Here is a 22,058-nt window from a genome sequence, read left to right as displayed (position 1 = left end):
CTGTGGTGCGCGTCGCCAGCCCGGCCCGGCCTGTTCCTGCCACTCGCACCAAGCCAATGGTGCGCGTCGCCAGCCTGGCCCGGCCTGTTCCTGCTCCCCGCACCAAGCCAGTGGTGCGCTTCATCAGCTCCGGTCCGGCCCGTTCCTGCTCCCCCGCACCAAGCCAAGGGGTGCGCGTCGTCAGCCCGGCCCGGCCTGTTCCTGCTCCCGCACCAAGCCAGTGGTGCGCTTCGTCAGCCGGTCCGGCCCATTCCTGCTCCCCGCACCAAGCCAATGGTGCGCGTCGTCAGCCCGCCCGGCCTGTTCCTGCTCCCCGCACCAAGCCTGTGGTGCGCGACGTCAGCCCGGTCCGGCCCGTTCCTGCTCCCCGCACCAAGCCTGTGGTGCGCGTCGCCAGCACGGTCCGTCCCTGCTCCCCGCACCAAGCCTGTGGTGCGCGTCGTCAGTCCGGCACAGCCCATGCCTGTTTCACCGGTGCCTGGTCAGGTACCTGTCAGCTGCTCCACACCGGAGCCTAAGCAATCCGCTCCACCGATGTCCAGTCCAGCTCCAGCCAGCAGGGCCAGACCAGACCAGGGGCGCCACGGGGGGGTTGTTAGAGGGTGGTGGTCACGCCCGAAGCCGGATCCGCCTCCGAGGTGGAATGCCCACCCGGCCCCTCCCCTGTTGGGTTTATGTTGGCGCTGTCGCAGTCCGCGCCTTGGGTACTGTCACGCCCTGGCTCTGGGGACTCTTATATGTTGAGCCAGGGTGTGTAGGGTCTATGTTTTGTGTTCTATGTTCAGTTTCTAGTTCATGTGTTTTCTAGGTTGGCCGGGGTGGTTCTCAATCAGAGGCAACGAGAATCAGCTGTTGCTTGTTGTCTCTGATTGGGAACCATACTTAGATAAATAACATACATTTTTCTAAAACTAATCCAATCAGTTTATTTTTGTTTTTGCACCTGTTACTGAAATGTTTTTTTCCAGTTTAAATGTTCAATATTAAAGCAATTTAATGATGACGTTCGCTTAGGATCTCACTTGGTAAAGTCCATAGGACCAAAAATGTATGAATGCAACAACCATGTACAGTGGGGAGAACAAGTATTTGATACACTGCCGATTTTGCAGGTTTTCCTACTTACAAAGCATGTAGAGGTCTGTAATTTTTTAACATAGGTACACTTCAACTGTGAGAGACGGAATCTAAAACAAAAATCCAGAAAATCACATTGCATGATTTTTTAAGTAATGAATTTGCATTTTATTGCATGACATAAGTATTTGATACATCAGAAAAGCAGAACTTAATATTTGGTACAGAAACCTTTGTTTGCAATTACAGAGATCATACGTTTCCTGTAGGTCTTGACCAGGTTTGCACACACTGCAGCAGGGATATTGGCCCACTCCTCCATACAGACCTTCTCCAGATCCTTCAGGTTTCGGGGCTGTCGCTGGGCAATACGGACTTTCAGCTCCCTCCAAAGATTTTCTATTGGGTTCAGGTCTGGAGACTGGCTAGGCCACTCCAGGACCTTGAGATGCTTCTTACGGAGCCACTCCTTAGTTGCCCTGGCTGTGTGTTTCGGGTCGTTGTCATGCTGGAAGACCCAGCCACGACCCATCTTCAATGCTCTTAATGAGGGAAGGAGGTTGTTGGCCAAGATCTCGCGATACATGGCCCCATCCATCCTCCCCTCAATACGGTGCAGTCGTCCTGTTCCCTTTGCAGAAAAGCATCCCCAAAGAATGATGTTTCCACCTCCATGCTTCACGGTTGGGATGGTGTTCTTGGGGTTGTACTCATCCTTCTTCTTCCTCCAAACACGGCGAGTGGAGTTTAGACCAAAAAGCTCTATTTTTGTCTCATCAGACCACATGACCTTCTCCCATTCCTCCTCTGGATCATCCAGATGGTCATTGGCAAACTTCAGACGGGGCCTGGACATGCGCTGGCTTGAGCAGGGGGACCCTTGCGTGCACTGCAGGATTTTAATCCATGACGGCGTAGTGTGTTACTAATGGTTTTCTTTGAGACTGTAGTCCCAGCTCTTTTCAGGTCATTGACCAGGTCCTGCCGTGTAGTTCTGGGCTGATCCCTCACCTTCCTCATGATCATTGATGCCCCACGAGGTGAGATCTTGCATGGAGCCCCAGACCGAGGGTGATTGACCGTCATCTTGAACTTCTTCCATTTTCTAATAATTGCGCCAACAGTTGTTGCCTTCTCACCAAGCTGCTTGCCTATTGTCCTGTAGCCCATCCCAGCCTTGTGCAGGTCTACAATTTTATCCCTGATGTCCTTACACAGCTCTCTGGTCTTGGCCATTGTGGAGAGGTTGGAGTCTGTTTGATTGAGTGTGTGGACAGGTGTCTTTTATACAGGTAACAAGTTCAAACAGGTGCAGTTAATACAGGTAATGAGTGGAGAACAGGAGGGCTTCTTAAAGAAAAACTAACAGGTCTGTGAGAGCTGGAATTCTTACTGGTTGGTAGGTGATCAAATACTTATGTCATGCAATAAAATGCAAATTAATTACTTAAAAATCATACATTGTGATTTTCTGGATTTTTGTTTTAGATTCCGTCTCTCACAGTTGAAGTGTACCTATGATAAAAATTACAGACCTCTACATGCTTTGTAAGTAGGAAAACTTGCAAAATCGGCAGTGTATCAAATACTTGTTCTCCCCACTGTATCTGTCTGTCACGGTCGTTGACGAACGAGAAGGACCAAGGCGCAGCGTGATATGCATTCATGTTTATTATAATATAGAATAAACACAACGAACAAAGACAATAAACTAACGATACGTGACGTCCTAAGGTACACACAACAAACCTCACACGGAACAAGATCCCACAACTAACAGGTGCCAAAAGGCTGCCTAAGTATGGTCCCCAATCAGAGACAACGAGCTACAGCTGCCTCTGATTGGGAACCACACCGGCCAACATAGATCTACACATACTAGATCTAAACATAGACAATCAACATAGCACAACACAACACAGAAAATACACACCCTGACTCAACAAATACGAGTCCCTAGAGTCAGGGTGTGACACTGTAACTAACAAATACAGTCATGGGTGGTGTCTCTACAATTTACTCGAAAGGCAAGGCACTCTGGTAAAATTTGAATAAGGCTTTACACTAAGCAGTGTTAATTTAACACTGTTCCGGTGTCTATATGGGTCCACAGAATGAACAATTTTACTCTGTGTTTGTATGTATTATTATTCTTCACTGGAGAATTTGCTGTCTATGATAATATGTCATTGTGCTGCCTAAACAATTGACAATGTAAAGATGTATGATTTATGTAAATTAAATTCTACAGCTCAAGCACCCTAGAAATAAGATTGAAAGAAGTCCTGCTGAGGCTGCCGCTGTCTTAATGTGGACACCATAGTCTGGTTCAGATCTTTTCTTCTTGATCCTCCACATATCAATGCAAATCAGGTCACCTGGCTCTAGCTATATTTAGCAGCAGCTGCTACATTTAGCCTACCTGTAGTTAAGCACATTCTATTCAGCAAATTAATTTTGCATTAGGCTTTAATAATGTACTGCTGAACTGTCTGGTGTTGGATTATCACAAGCTATGTCAGAGCCTGGAAAGAATGAGTAAAAGAGTGAAGTCAGTATAAGTAGAATAAGTCAGTCATTCAATCAATGTTTGCTCATTCATAAAAAAGAAATAAAGCAACACAATCCAATCAATGTGGTTTGAACCTGTATCCATTTGCTGTAGTGGAGGAGTCCCAAAGAGGATGCTCATTATAGTCTAGGACTGGCCTCACCATGGAACCTTATGGATCGGTCCTTGATGTGGTCGGTGTGATAGCAGTCAAGACTGGGAGAACCCTGAGACCACTGGTGAGGATTCATATACACACACATAAATGCGGAGACTACTCCTAAATGCGGAGACTACATCTTGAGTGTGAGCCATATTTTTCTTTAACTTACACTGTAATGGAAAACTGTAAATTATACTGTAATTTTGGGTATTATTAACCGTAAAATACTCTGAAATGTTTTACTGCAGCATACTGGAAATCATGGTGCATTGTGGGAAAATGTTGTGGGCGGGGCAAATAATTGCTGTATTTAGAATGGTACTGTAATTCCATCCCACAGAATACAGTACCGTACCGTATCTTTGGAGCACCATTAACCCTTTGACCACTAGTGTGTGCAGGGTATTGTTGTTTCTGGCTCATTAACATATTTTGAGGCGTGCCTTGTAAGAGGCTATATTTGTTGCACCCGTGAGTGAGAATGCTGTACCAATTTATGTCCTATGTGGTTATAGTGGTGCATCAATTTGTGTAGGGGACAGATTGGAGTGGAAGTCTTAAACCTGAAATGGTTGAGCATTTTGTTCTCTAGGAGTGCAAGTGATATAAAACACTAAATATTCCTTAATATACTGTAATGTGTAAACACTTTAACTAGCAGCCAACCTGCTTACACCAATCCCTTGTGATAACAGTAAAATACAGTAAAATACAAACCCATCCTCTCAATGAATTTCATCCATTCATTCCAATTACGGTAGCGTAGATTATATAAAAAAAAAGTATAATACAGTCAATTTTAAGGTATTGCACTGTGTGTCATTACACAGTACTTGCTTTGATACCATATTTATATTACAGTAGGTGTACTGTAATATGAAATACAGAATTTTACTTGCCACCGAGCTGCCTGTAAGCTACTGTCAAATTCACAGTAACCCCTTTACAGTGTGGAGCAAGGCTGTGTTATCCAAGCAAGTATAAGTCATTGTTGCTGTGTGTGTTCCATGTTTGATATAGGCCTACTCCTATGTGAGATAATTCTGGTCAGTTAGTGTTCCTCTGCAATTCCAAAACGCTATACACTGAGTATACAAAACATGAAGAACTCTTTCCATGACATAGACTGACCAGGTGAATCCAGGTGAAAGCTATGATCCCTTATTGATGTCACTTGTTAAATCAACTTCAATCAGTGTAGATAAAGGGGAGGAGACAGGTTAAAGAAGGATTTTTAAGTTTTAAGCCTTGAGACAATTGTGACATGGATTGTGTATGTGTGCCATTCAGAGGGTGACAAAAGGTTTGTGCCTTTGAACGGGGTATGGTAGTAGGTGCCAGGCGCACTGGTTTGTGTCAAGAACTCCAATGCTGCTGGGTCTTTCACACTCAACAGTTTCCCTTGTGTATCAAGAATGGTCCACCGCCCAAAGGCCATCCAGCCAACTTGATACAACTGTGGGAAGCATTGGAGTCAACATGGGCCAGCATTGGAGAAGGTTGTTCATTGACAGACGTGTATTTGTTTAAAATCTATCACTTGATGGTTTCATTTCAGAGAGAAATAATCATGTTTTTTTGCTAAATGCATATATCCACCACACTCTCAGAGAAATACGTAGTCCTGCTAGGTTTTACACAGTCAAATTGAACAAATAACTACAGTGTTCATAAATAAATGTACAAATGATACATTTGTGACATCAATATTTCATTTATTTTAATTTTTATAATTCTATACAGTAATATGATATCTGTATGTAAAACATTTACATTTTACATTTTTGTTGTTTAGCAGATGCTCTTATCCAGAGCGACTTACAGTTAGTGCACTAATCTTAAAATAGCTAGGTGAGACAACCACATATCTGAGTTAAATATACAGGAGACAAACATTTCATTCCAGCTAAACAATGGACATACAGTAAACACATTTATTTTCATACACATCTATGATCTATCTTCTGAGAACAGTAATATTTTACACAGACATGAAGGTACCCATAAGAAATAATTTCTGATTTAAAAAAAAGTATGTAAAAAATTGTTGGATATAGCGTTTTGAAATAAACTTTTCAAATAGCCATGCGTTGTAATGTGTTTGTTTAATTTAGATATGAGTTTCTCTCGGAAGAGTTTCTCTCCTCAGATACCCGATAACGACAACAGGATCCATTTAGATTTTTTTTGTCCTGAGGTCCTCAACAGCATCCTCACTGATTGCATTTTAATTAAAATACTATTTTAATCATCTCTACCACCACCGCGCCCGGGAGTGGAGACGTGGCGTTATCAATTGGACATCCTGCCCGCCTTACTCTCACTCAGTACTATCTGACTAACCACCACCAACACACACACACACACACGGCAGACGCTTCATTAAATTGAAGGCATTAATTAATATTGAGAGCTGACAAGCCCTCACAGACAACGTAATGAATGAAGTAGTTGGTGGAGTGATTAGGTGGTAAAGTTGAGTGGACTGACAGTAATTGCCGAGGGGTGAGGAGCATGATGAAGAGGCCATTGCATGGTTGGTTGAGGGTCCTGAAGCACTGAAGCATGGTCCGCGTTGCGTTCAAAATGCATACATTTAACAACATTTCAGAGCGATATGGGTCAGTATTCACAAAACTTCTCAGAGTATGAGTGCTGTTCTAGGATCCGTTTTGCCTTTTTGATCATACTGCATATGATTACATAGACAGGGGGGACCTGATCCTAGATCAGCACTCTTACTCTGAGACACTTTATGAAGTTGGTTCAGTCTGTAGGGTTTGCAACATTGTGTGTGGTTGAGATGTGGGAGATGGAGTATGGAGGGGCTAAGGGAAGCCTTGGTTGCCATTTCCCAGACACTTAACAGTTGAGTGACAGTCATATTCCTCAGGCTTTTAAATATATGGACAGCTGGAGACATTTGGTGTGAGAGAGAAAAATTGTGTGTGGGTGCGTGCGTGTGTTTGTCCCTGAAAGCAGAGCTACATAATAGTTTTGTGATTATGTCCCTTTGTGGAATGGCACTCCCTTGACTATTAAATAGCTATTCTGCTGACACAAAAAATAATTCATTACCCAGAGCAGACGCAATTTGGAGGCCAACGTAGCACTCACATCCCCGGGAAAGTGTGCATTGTGTGACTAATCAAATTGGCCTAGAGAACATTAAGGAAATGTTTTTTAATGACGTGTACCAGAAATAAACCCAAGAAACTTGAACAAGCGATGTCTGTCTGATATCTTCTCTCTCCTAGATGGTTTCCCAACAGTATCCTCCTCAGGACAGATATAGTAATAATTACATCAAGGGTATATAAAGAGGCTATAAAGCACATCTGAGAGGGAAAGCTTTTTAATGTATTTCATTCTCTGGGTCACAATTACAGTGGCCATCATGTAATGCTTTATCATCTCTCTGCCTCTCTCTCTCTCTCTCTCTCTCTCTCTCTCTCCTCTCAGTAGAGTGATTTATAGACTGCTCACTTCCGCAAGCAGTCATTAAAGTACTGTCTGTCCAAGGCTTCTCCTCCAACTCAGTCCATTAGGCATGCACTGCCACGAACCGCGCACCTCTATCCGAGTGGGGCATGTGGGTGCGCTTTCCTTCGCCATTGCAGGTGATAAATAGAGTGAGAGAAAGAAAGAGAAAGTGGTAAAGGACAAAGTTTTGTGACTCAGTGTGATGGGCTATCACTGAGGTATATACTGTATGTGACAACGGAGGATTCATCTGTTGACGTCACACTGCCTTTGTGTGCTAGGCCTATTCATGATAACCCATAGTGGCTATTGATGTTGTGTCGTGATATGGCACACTGCCTATAAATAGGTCCTCTTGCAAAAGTATTCCCAGATTGGATTGTCCAAATATTTTTTCTGGAAATAAAGGTTCTGTTCATAAGCTTGCATTGTTCCAAACCAAAGACACAGAGGATTCAGCTGTGGACGTCACACTGCCTTTGTGTGCTATACCTGACTATCCCAGAGGCACCCTGGGATTCGACAAGACAAGCATTGTCAAATAACCTCCTCTTTTCCTCTGTGAGTGGGCCATATTTTACAGCAGCAATGTTCCCCTGTCCTCTGTGGCGTAGCTCTCTTCTCCTCACGTGGACACAAGGACACTTTAGCATCCCAGGATAAATCTGCCAGCCAGAGGACAGGCCTGTGTCTGGTTAGCTTACGCCTGCCAACAGCTGCACCTGGGGTCCTGGACACAGACAAAATTACAGAGAGAGAAAGTCCTTTTATCTATCTAGACAGTGTCATAAGGATGGTGTTTAGATCATTCTGATTATGTCTACCATGACATTGTCCCACGTCACATAAGCAGAAACCCTGAGCAGACCACAGTTACACACCAGTGGTGGCTAGTGGCACTTTAAATTGGAGGACAGGCTCATAGTAATGGCTGGAAGGGAATTTTGAAACCGTACCTCTCAGTCTCTGACATATAAATGGTGGATGTTCACCTGGGTACATGAGAGTTGATAACAGTCTGATCCCAGAGGCTGGAGTCTAGTCAGTCTTCATTGTGAAATATGACCATCAGGACCTGTAACCCAGAAGCTCCAGCCATCTGTTAATTTATCAGTCTGGAACAAGAACACCCAGACTCGCTCAGTCAGCGTTAATGTTCATTAATAATTATATAGGGGAAGAACATTGCCGATGGACCTGGGATATTAGACCCAGACAGGACAGAGGAAGGAAGCTGGCTAATTGGTGATAGATAGCGGTACAATTAGGCATTACACTGTGTTCCTGATAATCTGAAGTAGCCAGTGCAATGAAAAAAGTTGCCAGCCAGGGTGGTGCACAAAATCAAATTTGGTGGCATCTGATGCACCCAAAATTGTTAAAGTCAATTAAGTACACTCTTAGAAAAAAAGGTGCTATCTAGAACATAAAAGGGTTATTCGGCTGTCCCCATAGGATAACCCTTTTTGGTTCCAGGTATAACCCTTTTAGCTTCCATGTAAAACCCTTTCCACATAGGGTTCTACATGGAACCCAAAAGGGTTCTACCTGGAACCCAAAAGGGTTCTACCTGGAACCAAAAAGGGTTATCCTATGGGGACAGCCGAAGAACCCTTTTGGAACCCTTTTTTCTAAGAGTGTAGTGTTTGGCTGGCAGCTGGCGCTTATGAAACACACTGGCATAGAGCTCATGCTTAAAACTAAAGGCACAGTACAGTGGTGTATCATGGTGCTGTAGCCTACTCTTAAAATCTAGTTAGGTGAAGGGACTTGATGTAGCCTTTACAATCAGTGTTGTTGTTAATGTTCTATTTTGAAAGTTTTTTTCTCTCACTCCTTGACCCTTGTGAATAGAGATGACAGAGATTAGCATTCTGTGTGAGGATTAAATAATGATTTACTGCCTGACTGGCTGGCTTTTCGATTTGGCCGTTTCTCTGTAGTAAGGAGACATTGATGAATGTGATCAGACACCAAGACTTTATTGATCAGATCAATTAATTAATGGTGCATTAACCTTTGCACAAAATGTCAGGGAACTTGTTTAGTAATTTAGCTAATGATATTTCACTGTTTATCTTTTCCATTCATTCGGGGTGGAGGCATATAGCTCAATCTAAACAACCGATGTCGTGGGATGTGGTTTCATCTTTACATTAGACTACTAGAGGTCTGAAAACGTCTGACAACCTTTGATTTGAAAGTGTAATGTCCTTTGAGAATGAATTGATGTGTTGTAAATTGTGTTCAAAGTTTGCATTTCTCTCGCTGTTTCAGGTTGCCTGTTTGAGGATGAGCTCTGTACACCTTACGAGTTCTGCGCTAACGGTAAGCCAGCCAATTCTGAGAAGTGACAATCAACCAACCACCCACCACCCTCATTATACAGTAGACCTTCAGTGATGGTATCAACTCACACACACTATTCTAAAGCACTCATAGCCTTTCATCATTACCGGGGGGAAACTGAGTCTGCATCCCAAATAGCACCCTATTCCCTTTATAGTGCACTACTTTTGACCAGGGCCCATAGTGCACTAAATAGGGAATATGGTGCCATTTGTGACATAGACGGTGAGAAGCACCAGAGAGCGTCTGCATACATTCAAAGCTGATGAGTGAAGTGTGAGACAAGTTCTTAGGGCGAAACATTAAGAAAATGGAAAGTAATTACAAATATTTCTAGGGTTTTTTGATCACACAGCACCTCCACAGAACCTTCGTCTCTCAATCAAGTTCTCATGGTTATATATACAGTAGAGTATAGAATGAATTGCCTCTGTATGCTCCTACATTTACTTTGAATCTAGCTATGAATGTTCATGACATTGGACATGAAATGACCAGACAACGTGTCACATCTTGATTGAGAGGGGAAATGTCGAGGCTTTATTCATTTGGCCTTTGGGAAGAATCGTGTACAGTTGTATAAACAACGCAAACATGTGTGGATGATCTTCAGAACAGAAGGCAGCGTCGTGAAAGGTTAATGTATTCCCCATAGGAAATTGTCCTGATAGTTGTTGAGGGGCCGTACAGTGCCTTACAAAAGTATTCATCCCCCTTGGCGTTTTTCCTATTTTGTTGCATTACAACCTGTAATTGAATTTGATTTTTATTTGGATTTCATGTAATGAACATACACAAAATAGTCCAAATTGGTGAAGTGAAATGAAAAAAATAACTTGTTTCAAAAGATTCTAAAAAATAAATAACGGAAAAGTGGTGCGTGCATATGTATTCACCCCCTTTGCTATGAAGCCCCTAAATAAGATCTGGTGCAATCAATTACCTTCAGAAGTCACATAATTAGTTAAATAAAGTCCACCTGTGTGCAATCTAAGTGTCACATGATCTGTCACATAATCTCAGTATATATACACCTGTTCTGAAAGGCCCCAGAGTCTGCAACACCACTAAGCAAGGGGCACCACCAAGCAAGCGGCACCATGAAGACCAAGGAGCTCTCCAAACAGGTCAGGGACAAAGTTGTGGAGAAGTACAGATCAGGGTTGGGTTATAAAAAAATATCAGAAACTTTGAACATCCCACGGAGCGCCATTAAATCCATTATAAAAAAATTGAAAGAATATGGCACCACAACAAACCTGCCAAGAGAGGGCCGCCCACCAAAACTCATGGACCAGGCAAGGAGGGCATTAATCAGAGAGGCAACAAAGAGACCAAAGATAACCCTGAAGGAGCTGCAAAGCTCCACAGCTGAGATTGGAGTATCTGTCAATAGGACCACTTTAAGCCGTACACTCCACAAAGCTAGACTTTACGGAAAAGTGGCCAGCAAAAAGCCATTGCTTAAAGAAAAAAATAAGCAAACATGTGGGAGACTCCCCAAACATATGGAAGAAGGTACTCTGGTCAGATGAGACTAATGTTGAGCTTTTTGGCCATCAAGGAAAACGCTATGTCTGGCGCAAACCCAACACCTCTCATCACCCCGAGAACACCATCCCCACAGTGAAGCATGGTGGTGGCAGCATCATGCTGTGGGGATGTTCTTCATCGGCAGTGACTGGGAAACTGGTCAGAATTGAAGGAATGATGGATGGCGCTAAATACAGGGAAATTCTTGAGGGAAACCTGTTTCAGTCTTCCAGAGATTTGAGACTGGGACGGAGGTTCACCTTCCAGCAGGACATTAACCCTAAGTATACTGCTAAAGCAACACTTGAGTGGTTTAAGGGGAAACATTTACAGTGAGGGAAAAAAGTATTTGATCCCCTGCTGATTTTGTACGTTTGCCCACTGACAAAGAAATGATCAGTCTATAATTTTCATGGTAGGTTTATTTGAACAGTGAGAGACAGAATAACAACAACAAAATCCAGAAAAACACATGTCAAAAATGTTATAAATTGATTTGCATTTTAATGAGGGAAATAAGTATTTGACCCCCTCTCAATCAGAAAGATTTCTGGCACCCAGGTGACTTTTATACAGGTAACGAGCTGAGATTAGGAGCACACTCTTAAAGGGAGTGCTCCTAATCTCAGCTTGTTACCTGTATAAAATACACCTGTCGACAGAAGCAATCAATCAATCAGATTCCAAACTCTCCACCATGGCCAAGACCAAAGACCTCTCCAAGGATGTCAGGGACAAGATTGTAGACCTACACAAGGCTGGAATGGGCTACAAGACCATCGCCAAGCAGCTTGGTGAGAAGGTGACAACAGTTGGTGCGATTATTCGCAAATGGAAGAAACACAAAAGAACTGTCAATCTCCCTCGGCCTGGGGCTCCATGCAAGATCTCACCTCGTGGAGTTGCAATGATCATGAGAACGGTGAGGAATCAGCCCAGAACTATAAGGGAGGATCTTGTCAATGATCTCAAGGCAGCTGGGACCATAGTCACCAAGAAAACAATTGGTAACACACTACGCCGTGAAAGACTGAAATTCTGCAGCGACCAAGGTCCCCCTGCTCAAGAAAGTACATATACAGGCCCGTCTGAAGTTTGCCAATGAACATCTGAATGATTCAGAGGAGAACTGGGTGAAAGTGTTGTGGTCAGATGAGACCAAAATGGAGCTCTTTGGCATCAACTCAACTCGCCGTGTTTGGAGGAGGAGGAATGCTGCCTATGACCCCAAGAACACCATCCCCACCGTCAAACATGGAGGTGGAAACATTATGCTTTGGGGGTGTTTTTTCTGCTAAGGGGACAGGACAACTTCACCGCATCAAAGGGACGATGGACGGGGCCATGTACCGTCAAATCTTGGGTGAGAACCTCCTTCCCTCAGCCAGGGCATTGAAAATGGGTCGTGGATGGGTATTCCAGCATGACAATGACCCAAAACACACGGCCAAGGCAACAAAGGAGTGGCTCAAGAATAAGCACTTTAAGGTCCTGGAGTGGCCTAGCCAGTGTCCAGACCTTAATCCCATAGAAAATCTGTGGAGGGAGCTGAAGGTTCGAGTTGCCAAACGTCAGCCTCGAAACCTTAATGACTTGGAGAAGATCTGCAAAGAGGAGTGGGACAAAATCCCTCCTGAGATGTGTGCAAACCTGGTGGCCAACTACAAGAAACGTCTGACCTCTGTGATTGCCAACAAGGGTTTTGCCACCAAGTACTAAGTCATGTTTTGCAGAGGGGTCAAATACTAACAAATCAATTTATAACATTTTTGACATGCGTTTTTCTGGATTTTGTTGTTGTTATTCTGTCTCTCACTGTTCAAATAAACCTACCATTAAAATTATAGACTGATCATGTCTTTGTCAGTGGGAAAACGTGCAAAATCAGCAGGGGATCAAATACTTTTTTCCCTCACTGTAAATGTCTTGGAATGGCCTAGTCAAAGCCCAGACCTCAATCCAATTGAGAATCTGTGGTATGACTTAAAGATTGCTGTACACCAGCGGAACCCATCCAACTTGAAGGAGCAGTTTTGCCTTGAAGAATGGGCAAAAATCCCAGTGGGTAGATGTGCCAAGCTTATAGAGACATACCCCAAGAGACTTGCAGCTGTAATTGCTGCAAAAGGTGGCTCTACAAAGTATTGACTTTGGGGGGGTAAATAGTTATGCACGCTCAAGTTTTCTGTTTTTTTGTCTTATTTCTTGATTTTTTTCACAAAAAAGTATATATTTTGCATCTTCAAAGTGGTAGGCATGTTGTGTAAAACAAATGATACAAACCCCCCAAAAATCAATTTTTATTCCAGGTTGTAAGGCAACAAAATAGGAAAAATGCCAAGGGGGGTGAATACTTTCGCAAGCCACTGTATGTATCAAGCTTCCCCCTGTCCACGTAGGCTTCATCAAATCAAATCTCAAATCAAATCAAATTGTATTTGTCACATACACGTGTTTAGCAGATGTTATTGCGGGTGTAGCGAAATGCTTGTGCTTCTAGCGCCGACAGTGCAGTAATATCTAACAAGTAATATCTAACAATTTCACAACATATACCCAATACACACAAATCTGAGTAAGGAATGGAATTTAAGAATATATACATATATAGACAAGCAATGACAGAGCGACATGGACTAAGATACAGTAGAATATTATAGAATACAGTATGTACATATGAGATGAGTAGTGCAAGATATGTAAACATTATTAAAGTGACTAGTGTTTCATTTCATAAAGTGGCCAGTGATTCCAATAGGCAGCAGCAGCCTCTCATGTGCTAGAGATGGCTATTTAACAGTCTGATGGCCTTGAGATAGAAGCTGTTTTTCATTCTCTCGGTCCCAGCTTTGATGCACCTGTACTGACCTCGCCTTATGGATGATAGCGGGGTGAACAGGCAGTGGCTCGGGTGTTTTTTGTCCTTGATGATATTTTTGGCCTTCCTGTGACATCGGGTGCTGTAGGTGTCCTGGAGGGCAGGTAGTTTGCCCCCGGTAATGCGTTCGGCAGACCGCACCACCCTCTGGAGAGCCCTGTGGTTGCGGGCGTTGCAGTTGCCGTACCAGGCGGTGATACAGCCCGACAGGATGCTCTCAATTGTGCATCTGTAAAAGTTTGTGAGGGTTTTAGGTGCCAAGCCAAATTTATTCAGCCTCCTGAGGTTGAAGAGGCTCTGTCGATGTGGATAGGGGGTTGCACCCTCTGCTGTTTCCTGATGTCCACGATAATCTCCTTTGTTTTGTTGACGTTGAGTGAGAGGTTATTTTCCTGGCACCACACTCCCAGAGCCCTCACCTCCTCCCTGTAGGCTGTCTCGTCATTGTTGGTAATCAAGTCTACTACTGTTGTGTCGTCTGCAAACTTGATGATTGAATTGGAGGCATGCTTGGCCACGCAGTCATGGGTGAACAGGGAGTACAGGAGGGGGCTGAGCAAGCACCCTTGTGGGGCCCCAGTGTTGAGGATCAGCGAAGTGGAGATGTTGTTTCCTACCTTCACCACCTGGGGGCGGCCCGTCAGGAAGTCCAGGACCCAGTTGCACAGGGCGGGGTTCAGACCCAGGGCCTCAAGCTTAATGATGAGCTTGGAGGGTACTATGGTGTTGAATGCTGAGCTATAGTCAATGAACAGCATTCTTACATAGGTATTCCTCTTGTCCAGATGGGATAGGGCAGTGTGCAGTGTGATGGCGATTGCATCGTCTGTGGATCTATTGGGGCGGTAAGCAAATTGAAGTGGGTCTAGGGTGACAGGTAAGGTAGTCTCTCAATGCACTTCATGTTGACAGAGGTGAGTGCTACGGGGCGATAGTCATTTAGTTCAGTTACCTTTGCTTTCTTGGGTACAGGAACAATGGTGGCCATCTTGAAGCATGTGAGGACAGCAGACTGGGAAAGGGAGAGATTGAATATGTCCGTAAACACACCAGCCAGCTGGTCTGCACATGCTCTGAGGACGCGGCTAGGGATGCTGTCTGGGCCAGCAGCCTTGCTGGGGTTAACATGCTTAAATGTCTTACTCAGGTCGGCCATGGAGAAGGAGAGGCCACAGTCCTTGTCGGTGGCACTGTGTTATCCTCAAAGTGGGCGAAGAAGGTGTTTAGATTTTTCTGGAAGCGAGACGTCGGTGTCGGTGACGTGGCTGGTTTTCCTTTTGTAGTCCGTGATTGTCTGTAGACCCTGCCACATAAGTCTCGTGTCTGAGCTGTTGAATTGCGACTCCACTTTATCTCTATACTGATGTTTTGCCAGTTTAATTGCCATGCAGAGTGAGTAGCTACACTGTTTTGTATTCTGCCATATTCCCAGTCACCTTGCCATGGTTAAATGTGGTGGTTCATGCTTTCAGTTTTGTGCGAATGCTGCCATCTATCCATGGTTTCTGGTTAGGGTAGGTTTAATAGTCACAGTGGGCACAACATCACCTATACACTTCCTGATAAACTCAGTCACCGTTTCAGTGTATTCGTCTAAATTATTATTAATTCACATGTCCCAGTCCGTGTAATCAAAACAATCTTGAAGCGTGGATTCCGATTGGTCAGACCAGAGTTGAATAGTCCTTAGCACGGGTACTTCCTGTTTGAGTTTCTGCCTATAGAAAGGGAGGAGCAAAATGGAGTCGTGGTCAGATTTGCCGAAAGGAGGGCGGGGGAGGGCATTATAACCATCCCGGAAGTTCAAATAGCAATGGTCGAGGATTTTAGCAGCCTGAGTACAATAGTCGATATGTTGATAGAACTTCGGCAGCCTAGTCCTCAAATTTGCTTTGTTAAAATCCCCGGCTACAATCAATGCAGCCTCAGGATATGTGGTTTCCATAAAGTCCAGTGAAGTTCTTTGAGGGCCGTCGTGGTATCGGCTTGAGGGGGGATATACATGGCCGTGACTAAAACCAAAGAAAATTATCTTGGGAGATAATACGGTCGGCATTTTGTGATCTAAAAGGCAAAACTGATCTTAAATCAGCATTTCTACTCTGAGACGCTTAGTATATGTTCTTTGTCATATACTTCTAACAGATCCCTGGCCTAACCGAGACACCACATGCGTGTTACATTTTTCTTTACACCAGTAAACATAATGACTAAACTTCTGGGCTTAAATGTTATTTTGTTTGTTTGAATGAACGCAGCTCGCTTCATTTAGCCCTCAATGAGCTCATTATGAAATCCATCCTCAAATGAGGTGGCTTGCAAAGGAACACCTACATTAGATCTCCATCAATCTAACTCCCAATCTTAAGAAAATTCTTAACGTGGGCGCTCCTATCCATATCTAAGATTATGCTCTGTCATTCTATATATAGACTAATTCACTCATAATGAATAACACTGTGACAAGAGTGTGTGGTTGTATAACTACCTCTGCCACTTATTCTCTGCTCTCAGTCCCTGAAGAACTAACCTGGTTTATTCTAGGCTGGTTCAACCTTACTCTGTTTCTCATTCAGCTTGGCTGCTGGCATGGCAGTCAGTTACACAGGAGGGAAATTTCCTCATTTCACACCCCTCAGCAGGAAATGGCCCCTTTTCCGTGGCTGAGAATTTTTTGTGAAACCCTTAGCGTCGCAATTAACTAGAGATATTGGAAGATAGGAGGAACCATCGGTGCCTTTTCCTCATTGTGAATGGCAAATGAATGCTCACAAGAAAAGAGATTCCATAGTTCCATTTTATTTTTTGAATTCATGATGCTTTGCTTCCAGGTGTCTGTTTCTGGTGAGCACTTAACAAAGAAAACGAACATCGCCTTTACACCAGATATTTGTGTGAGAAGCATAATGTGCAGTGGTTCTTGATGCGCCCCCCAGGTCAACCTTTTGTTTCTAGTAGCTCTTTCCTGCAGTCAAATGACCTAGTGGCCTCATGGGTGGAATGTTATTAATATTTTTCATAATTTCATAATTAATACACTTTTTTTTCTTTCTATCCAGTGTTTCTATGTCAAACGGTTTTGTTATATTTCAGTCTTCTGTGATGTATGTCAAGTGTAATATTGGAATGCAAACTCTAAATTGAATACATTTCAACTCTATATCTAACATGGTACAGGTGTCTACTTTTGTTACAAAGTAGATGTGTTTAAGATTACCAAGAAACAGTCTGTGTGACCCTGGTTTAGCCCACTGCAGTAAAAGGTTAAACTCTAAGTGATGTTGTAGTATTGGGGCTCCCGAGTGGCGCAGCGGTCTAAGGCACTGCATCTCAGTGCTTGAGGCGTCACTACAGACCACCTGGTTCGATTCCAGGCTGTATCACAACCGGCCGTGATTGGGAGTCCCATAGGGCGGCGCACAATTGGCCCAGCGTCATCCGGGTTTGGCCGGTGTAGGCCGTCATTGTAAATAAGAATTTGTTCTTAACTGACTTGCCTAGTTAAATAAAGGTAAAATAAAAATTGATTGGTGGTCAGCTTGGCTCAATGTAGATCCCTGTGTGGTCTTTTAAGAGCTTCCTACTTCCTATAGACCTCGCTTCATCTTCCTTTCTCTGCTTGAATCAAATCCACCGATATTACAGACAATGTCACTTAATGTAGATTGCTGATATAGACCTACTGTGTCATACTGTGTAGCCCGTAGCTTGGAATTACGATTTACAATTGTAAATCAACCTGGGTTACCATGTTTATTCAGACCGATATAGAGTATGCACCCCCAGATGGCCCTCTATTTCCTTTAGGGCTCTGGTCAAAACTAATGCACTATGTAGGGAATATGGTGTGATTTGGGACGCATGGGCCCTGTTTAAAAGTAGTGCGCTATATAGGGAATAGGGTGCCATTTGGGACGGAGCTAAGGCATGGCTTAGTCTCCAGAGCCTGTTTCTCCCAACTTCAGATTGCCAGGTCTCCTACTGAAATGCTTGCTGTCCTTGACTGCCTGTCAGCTTTGGTGATTTGTTTTGTTATCCTAAAGCAGTGGGCACCAAACTTTTCGGAGCCAAGATCACTTTCTGAGTCAAAATACAGGCCAGGATCTACCGCTCAGATTTTTTTTTTATATGACTTAAAAAACATAAACCTATGCAATATTAACCTATTAAAAACAGTTCTGTACCAATGAGGTTTGTGCAGTAGGCTATAGGCCCAATAAATTATCACATGCTTGAATTGCCCTGCCAATGTTGTTCTTAGACCATTTTGAAATTATACTAAACAACAATATAAATGCAACATGCAAAAATGTCAAAGAGTTTACTGAGTTACAGTTCATATAAGGAAATCCGTCAATTGAAATAAATTAATTAGGCCCTAATCTATAGATTTCACATGACTGGGCAGGGGTGCAGCCATGGGTGGGCCTGGGAGGGCATGGGTGGGCCCCCCAACACACTGGTAATAGATCATTATTTGTTGTATTAGTTGTGTGGCACAGCTTAGTGAGCATAAATTGAAATAATATGCTTTCCTTATTTTACTAGACTGATGGTGCCTGCATCTGATGGTCAGTTTCAGCGGAGGGAGAGCATCAGAGACTCCGACACTCACCGTCTGACTGTCTCTCAGCTCTCCCCCCTCCACTAAGACTGACCAAAAAGGGGACACCGTCTTTGAGCTGATGGCGAAACTCGAGTCACACCCCATTATTATTGCAACATGCACAAATTCATGTTGTTATTCATATGACCAGAGAAATTGAAGTATTCCTTCATATTAAAAAACACACAGCCACTAATAATAACAACACAAGCCTATCGATACACTTTGCTACTCATTCATTGAAAAAAAAAAGATATATACACTACCGGTCAAAAGTTTTAGAACACCTACTCATTCAAGGGTTTTTCTTAATTTTTACTATTTTCTACAAGACATCAAAACTATTAAATAACACATATGTAATCATGTAGTAACCAAAAAAGTGTTCAACAAATCAAAATATATTTTATATTTGAGATTCTTCAAATAGCCTCCCTTTGCCTTGATGACAGCTTTGCACACTCTTGGCATTCTCTCAACCAGCTTCACCTTGAATGCTTTTCCAACTGTCTTGAAGGAGTTCCCACATATGCTGAGCACTTGTTGGATGCTTTTCCTTCACTCTGCGGTCCGACTCATCCCAAACCATCTCAATTTGGTTGAGGTCGGGGGATTGTGGAGGCCAGGTCATCTGATGTAGCATTCCATCACTCTCCTTCTTGGTAAAATAACCCTTACACAGCCTGGAGGTGTGTTGGGTCATTGTCCTGTTGAAAAACAAATGATAGTCCCACTAAGCCCAAACTGTATCGCTGCAGAATGCTGTGGTAGCCATGCTGGTTAAGTGTGCCTTGAATTCTAAATAAATCACAGACAGTGTCACCAGCAAAGCACCCCCACACCATAACACCTCCTCCTCCATGCTTTATGGTTGGAAATACATATGCGGAGATCATCCGTTCACCCACACCGCGTCTCACAAAGACACGGCGGTTGGAACAAAAAATCTCAAATTTGGACCCCAGACCAAAGGACACATTTCCACCGGTCTAATGTCCATTGCTCGTGTTTCTTGGCCCAAGCAAGTCTCTTCTTATTATTGGTGTCCTTTAGTAGTGGTTTCTTTGCAACAATTCGACCATGAAGGCCTGATTCACACAGTCTCCTCTGAACAGTTGATGTTGAGATGTGTCTGTTACTTGAAGTCTGTGAAGCATTTATTTGGGCTGCAATTTCTGAGACTGGTAACTCTAATGAACTTATCCTCTGCAGCACAGGTTACTCTGGGTCTTCCATTCCTGTGGCGGTCCTCATGAGAGCCAGTTTCATCATAGCGCTTGATGGTTTTTGCGACTGCACTTGAAGAAACTTTCAAAGTTCTTGAAATGTTCCGTATTGACTGACCTTCATGTCTTAAAGTAATGATGGACTGTCGTTTCTCTTTGCTTATTTGAGCTGTTCTTGCCATAATATGGACTTGGTCTTTTACCAAATAGGGCTATCTTCTGTATACCCCCCCTACCTTGTCACAACACAACTGATTGGCTCAAACACATTAAGAAGGAAATAAATTCCACAAATTTACTTTTAAGAAGGCACACCTGTTAATTGAAATGCATTCCAGGTGACTACCTCATGAAGCTGGTTGAGAGAATGCCAAGAGTGTGCAAAGCTGTCATCAAGGCAAAGGGTGGCTATTTGAAGAATCTCAAATATAAAATATATTTTGATTTTTTGTTTACTACATGATTCCATATGTGTTATTTCATAGTTTTGATGTCTTCACTATTATTCTACAATGTAGAAAATGGTAAAAATATAGAAAAACCCTTGAATGAGTAGGTGTTCTAAAACTTTTGACTGGTAGTGTATATGTTTTTTATTGTCACATACTACACATAGGTGCAGTGAAATGTGTTGTTTGACAGGGTCAGCCATAGTAGTACTGCACCCCGTAGCAAATTAGGGTTAAGTGTCTTGTTCAAGGGGCACATCGACAGATTTTCACATAAGCTGCAGTGCTGGTTGCAGCGAGTGTGGAGAAGCGCATGTCATGGCTTATAAAAATGTTGAATAAAAATAGTTGACAGTGCTGAATAAATACTTAAACATGAACACACTCATAAAATCAGTAGCTCTTTACTGTATTCATTGACAGTCTCTCTCTAGTCATGGATTGGTTTTAGACATTTTGAAATCACAGTATCAACTTACTTTGCTGTGCACTCGAGGAAGCTGCAGACACGGTGATTTGAGCAATCCTATTGGCTAGCAGTAGGCCTATAGGTGCTCTCCGGGCATGCCGAGTAGGCGGAGTTTGTACCTTTAGATACATGAAATGGTTCAAAGTGGGAACACTTCACACCTACTGCCAACAGCACGAGACAGAAAAAAGTCGGAATGCAAGGCTTTATCATTGGGGTTTTTATATAAATGTTTCGCGATCGACTAGGAATCCCTTGGAGATTGACCAGTCAATCACGATCGACCGTTTGGTGACCACTGTCCTAAAGCTTCAGTGCTCACAGTTAAAGGCTTTACCGAGCGTAGGATTCTGTCTGTCACAATGGGGAAAAGATGGAATGTCTGGATTGAGAATTCATTACCTTTAGCAGATAAGCCTCTTATTTACATTTACATTTTAGTCATTATCAATAAAACGTCACAATAAGGTGCGTGCAGAGCGTTCGATTTGCCTGTTGGGGGGGATGGAGACCCCAAGCTCCGCTAAAATCATTGACAACTGCGTGGCATTTTCAAGGCATTGTTAAATAAATGTTAACTATTTGGTTGTAATACCATCATGTCTTGAAGAGCATAGTCAGAACTACAGATTTTCGATTATTCCATGCAAAGCAATTGCGCACATTTAGCTCTAGGCCTATCATCAGCATTATACAGCAAGTAACTGCATGCTTTTCATGATCAGTAAACATCAATAATTGGTCATGTAATTTCAGATATGTGAGGGTAGCCTCACCATATCTCTCAATATTGGCCACCATTAATTGGATATTTGAGTGATATAAAATAAAAGTGAACTATACCTGACAGGTATGAGTGGTTTAAGTTCATTTCCCATCCTTTGTGGGATCTACCTGTCAAGCAGTAGAAGGTCGCATTTGCCGATGTACTGTTAGCTGATAATGTTTACTTTGCAAGCTACCGGTAGAAACGTTGTACAGTTGGCTAAACATAGTGTGGTAAGTAGACCTAATGTACTTTTTTCTCCAACCAACGTACCTACCTAGCGAAGATAGCTAACATTATCCCCTTTTCAACATTGTAAGTGTTTAATCACGATTGCTGCTGACAGACATGATAGGCTACATTGATTGATGGACCACATTAAATTAGCTAGCTAGCTAATAACAGATCACATCCATATGGCTAGTTAACAAGCTAACTTTCAGGGGATAAACTAGATGTCTATATTTGCTTGCCATCTATAGTGGTGATGACACTAGTCCGACTGACA

At 43.0% G+C, this 22,058-nt stretch overlaps 1 protein-coding gene across 1 annotated transcript in view; it reads left to right on the top strand.

Moving 5' to 3' along the window:
• LOC121569845 (receptor-type tyrosine-protein phosphatase N2) overlaps window positions 1–22,058 on the top strand; it is a 320,798-nt gene that overhangs the window by 44,455 nt on the left and 254,285 nt on the right. The window contains exon 2 of the mRNA XM_041881082.2: window positions 9,552–9,602. Coding sequence (XP_041737016.1) covers window positions 9,552–9,602 — 51 coding nt within the window. The remainder of the gene's footprint in view (window positions 1–9,551; window positions 9,603–22,058) is intronic.

The sequence above is a fragment of the Coregonus clupeaformis genome, chromosome 7 (assembly GCF_020615455.1).
Source record: "Coregonus clupeaformis isolate EN_2021a chromosome 7, ASM2061545v1, whole genome shotgun sequence".
NCBI lineage: Eukaryota > Metazoa > Chordata > Actinopteri > Salmoniformes > Salmonidae > Coregonus > Coregonus clupeaformis.
The sequence above is the reverse complement of the archived record's forward strand: the minus strand, read 5'-3'. Positions and strand labels throughout refer to the sequence as shown.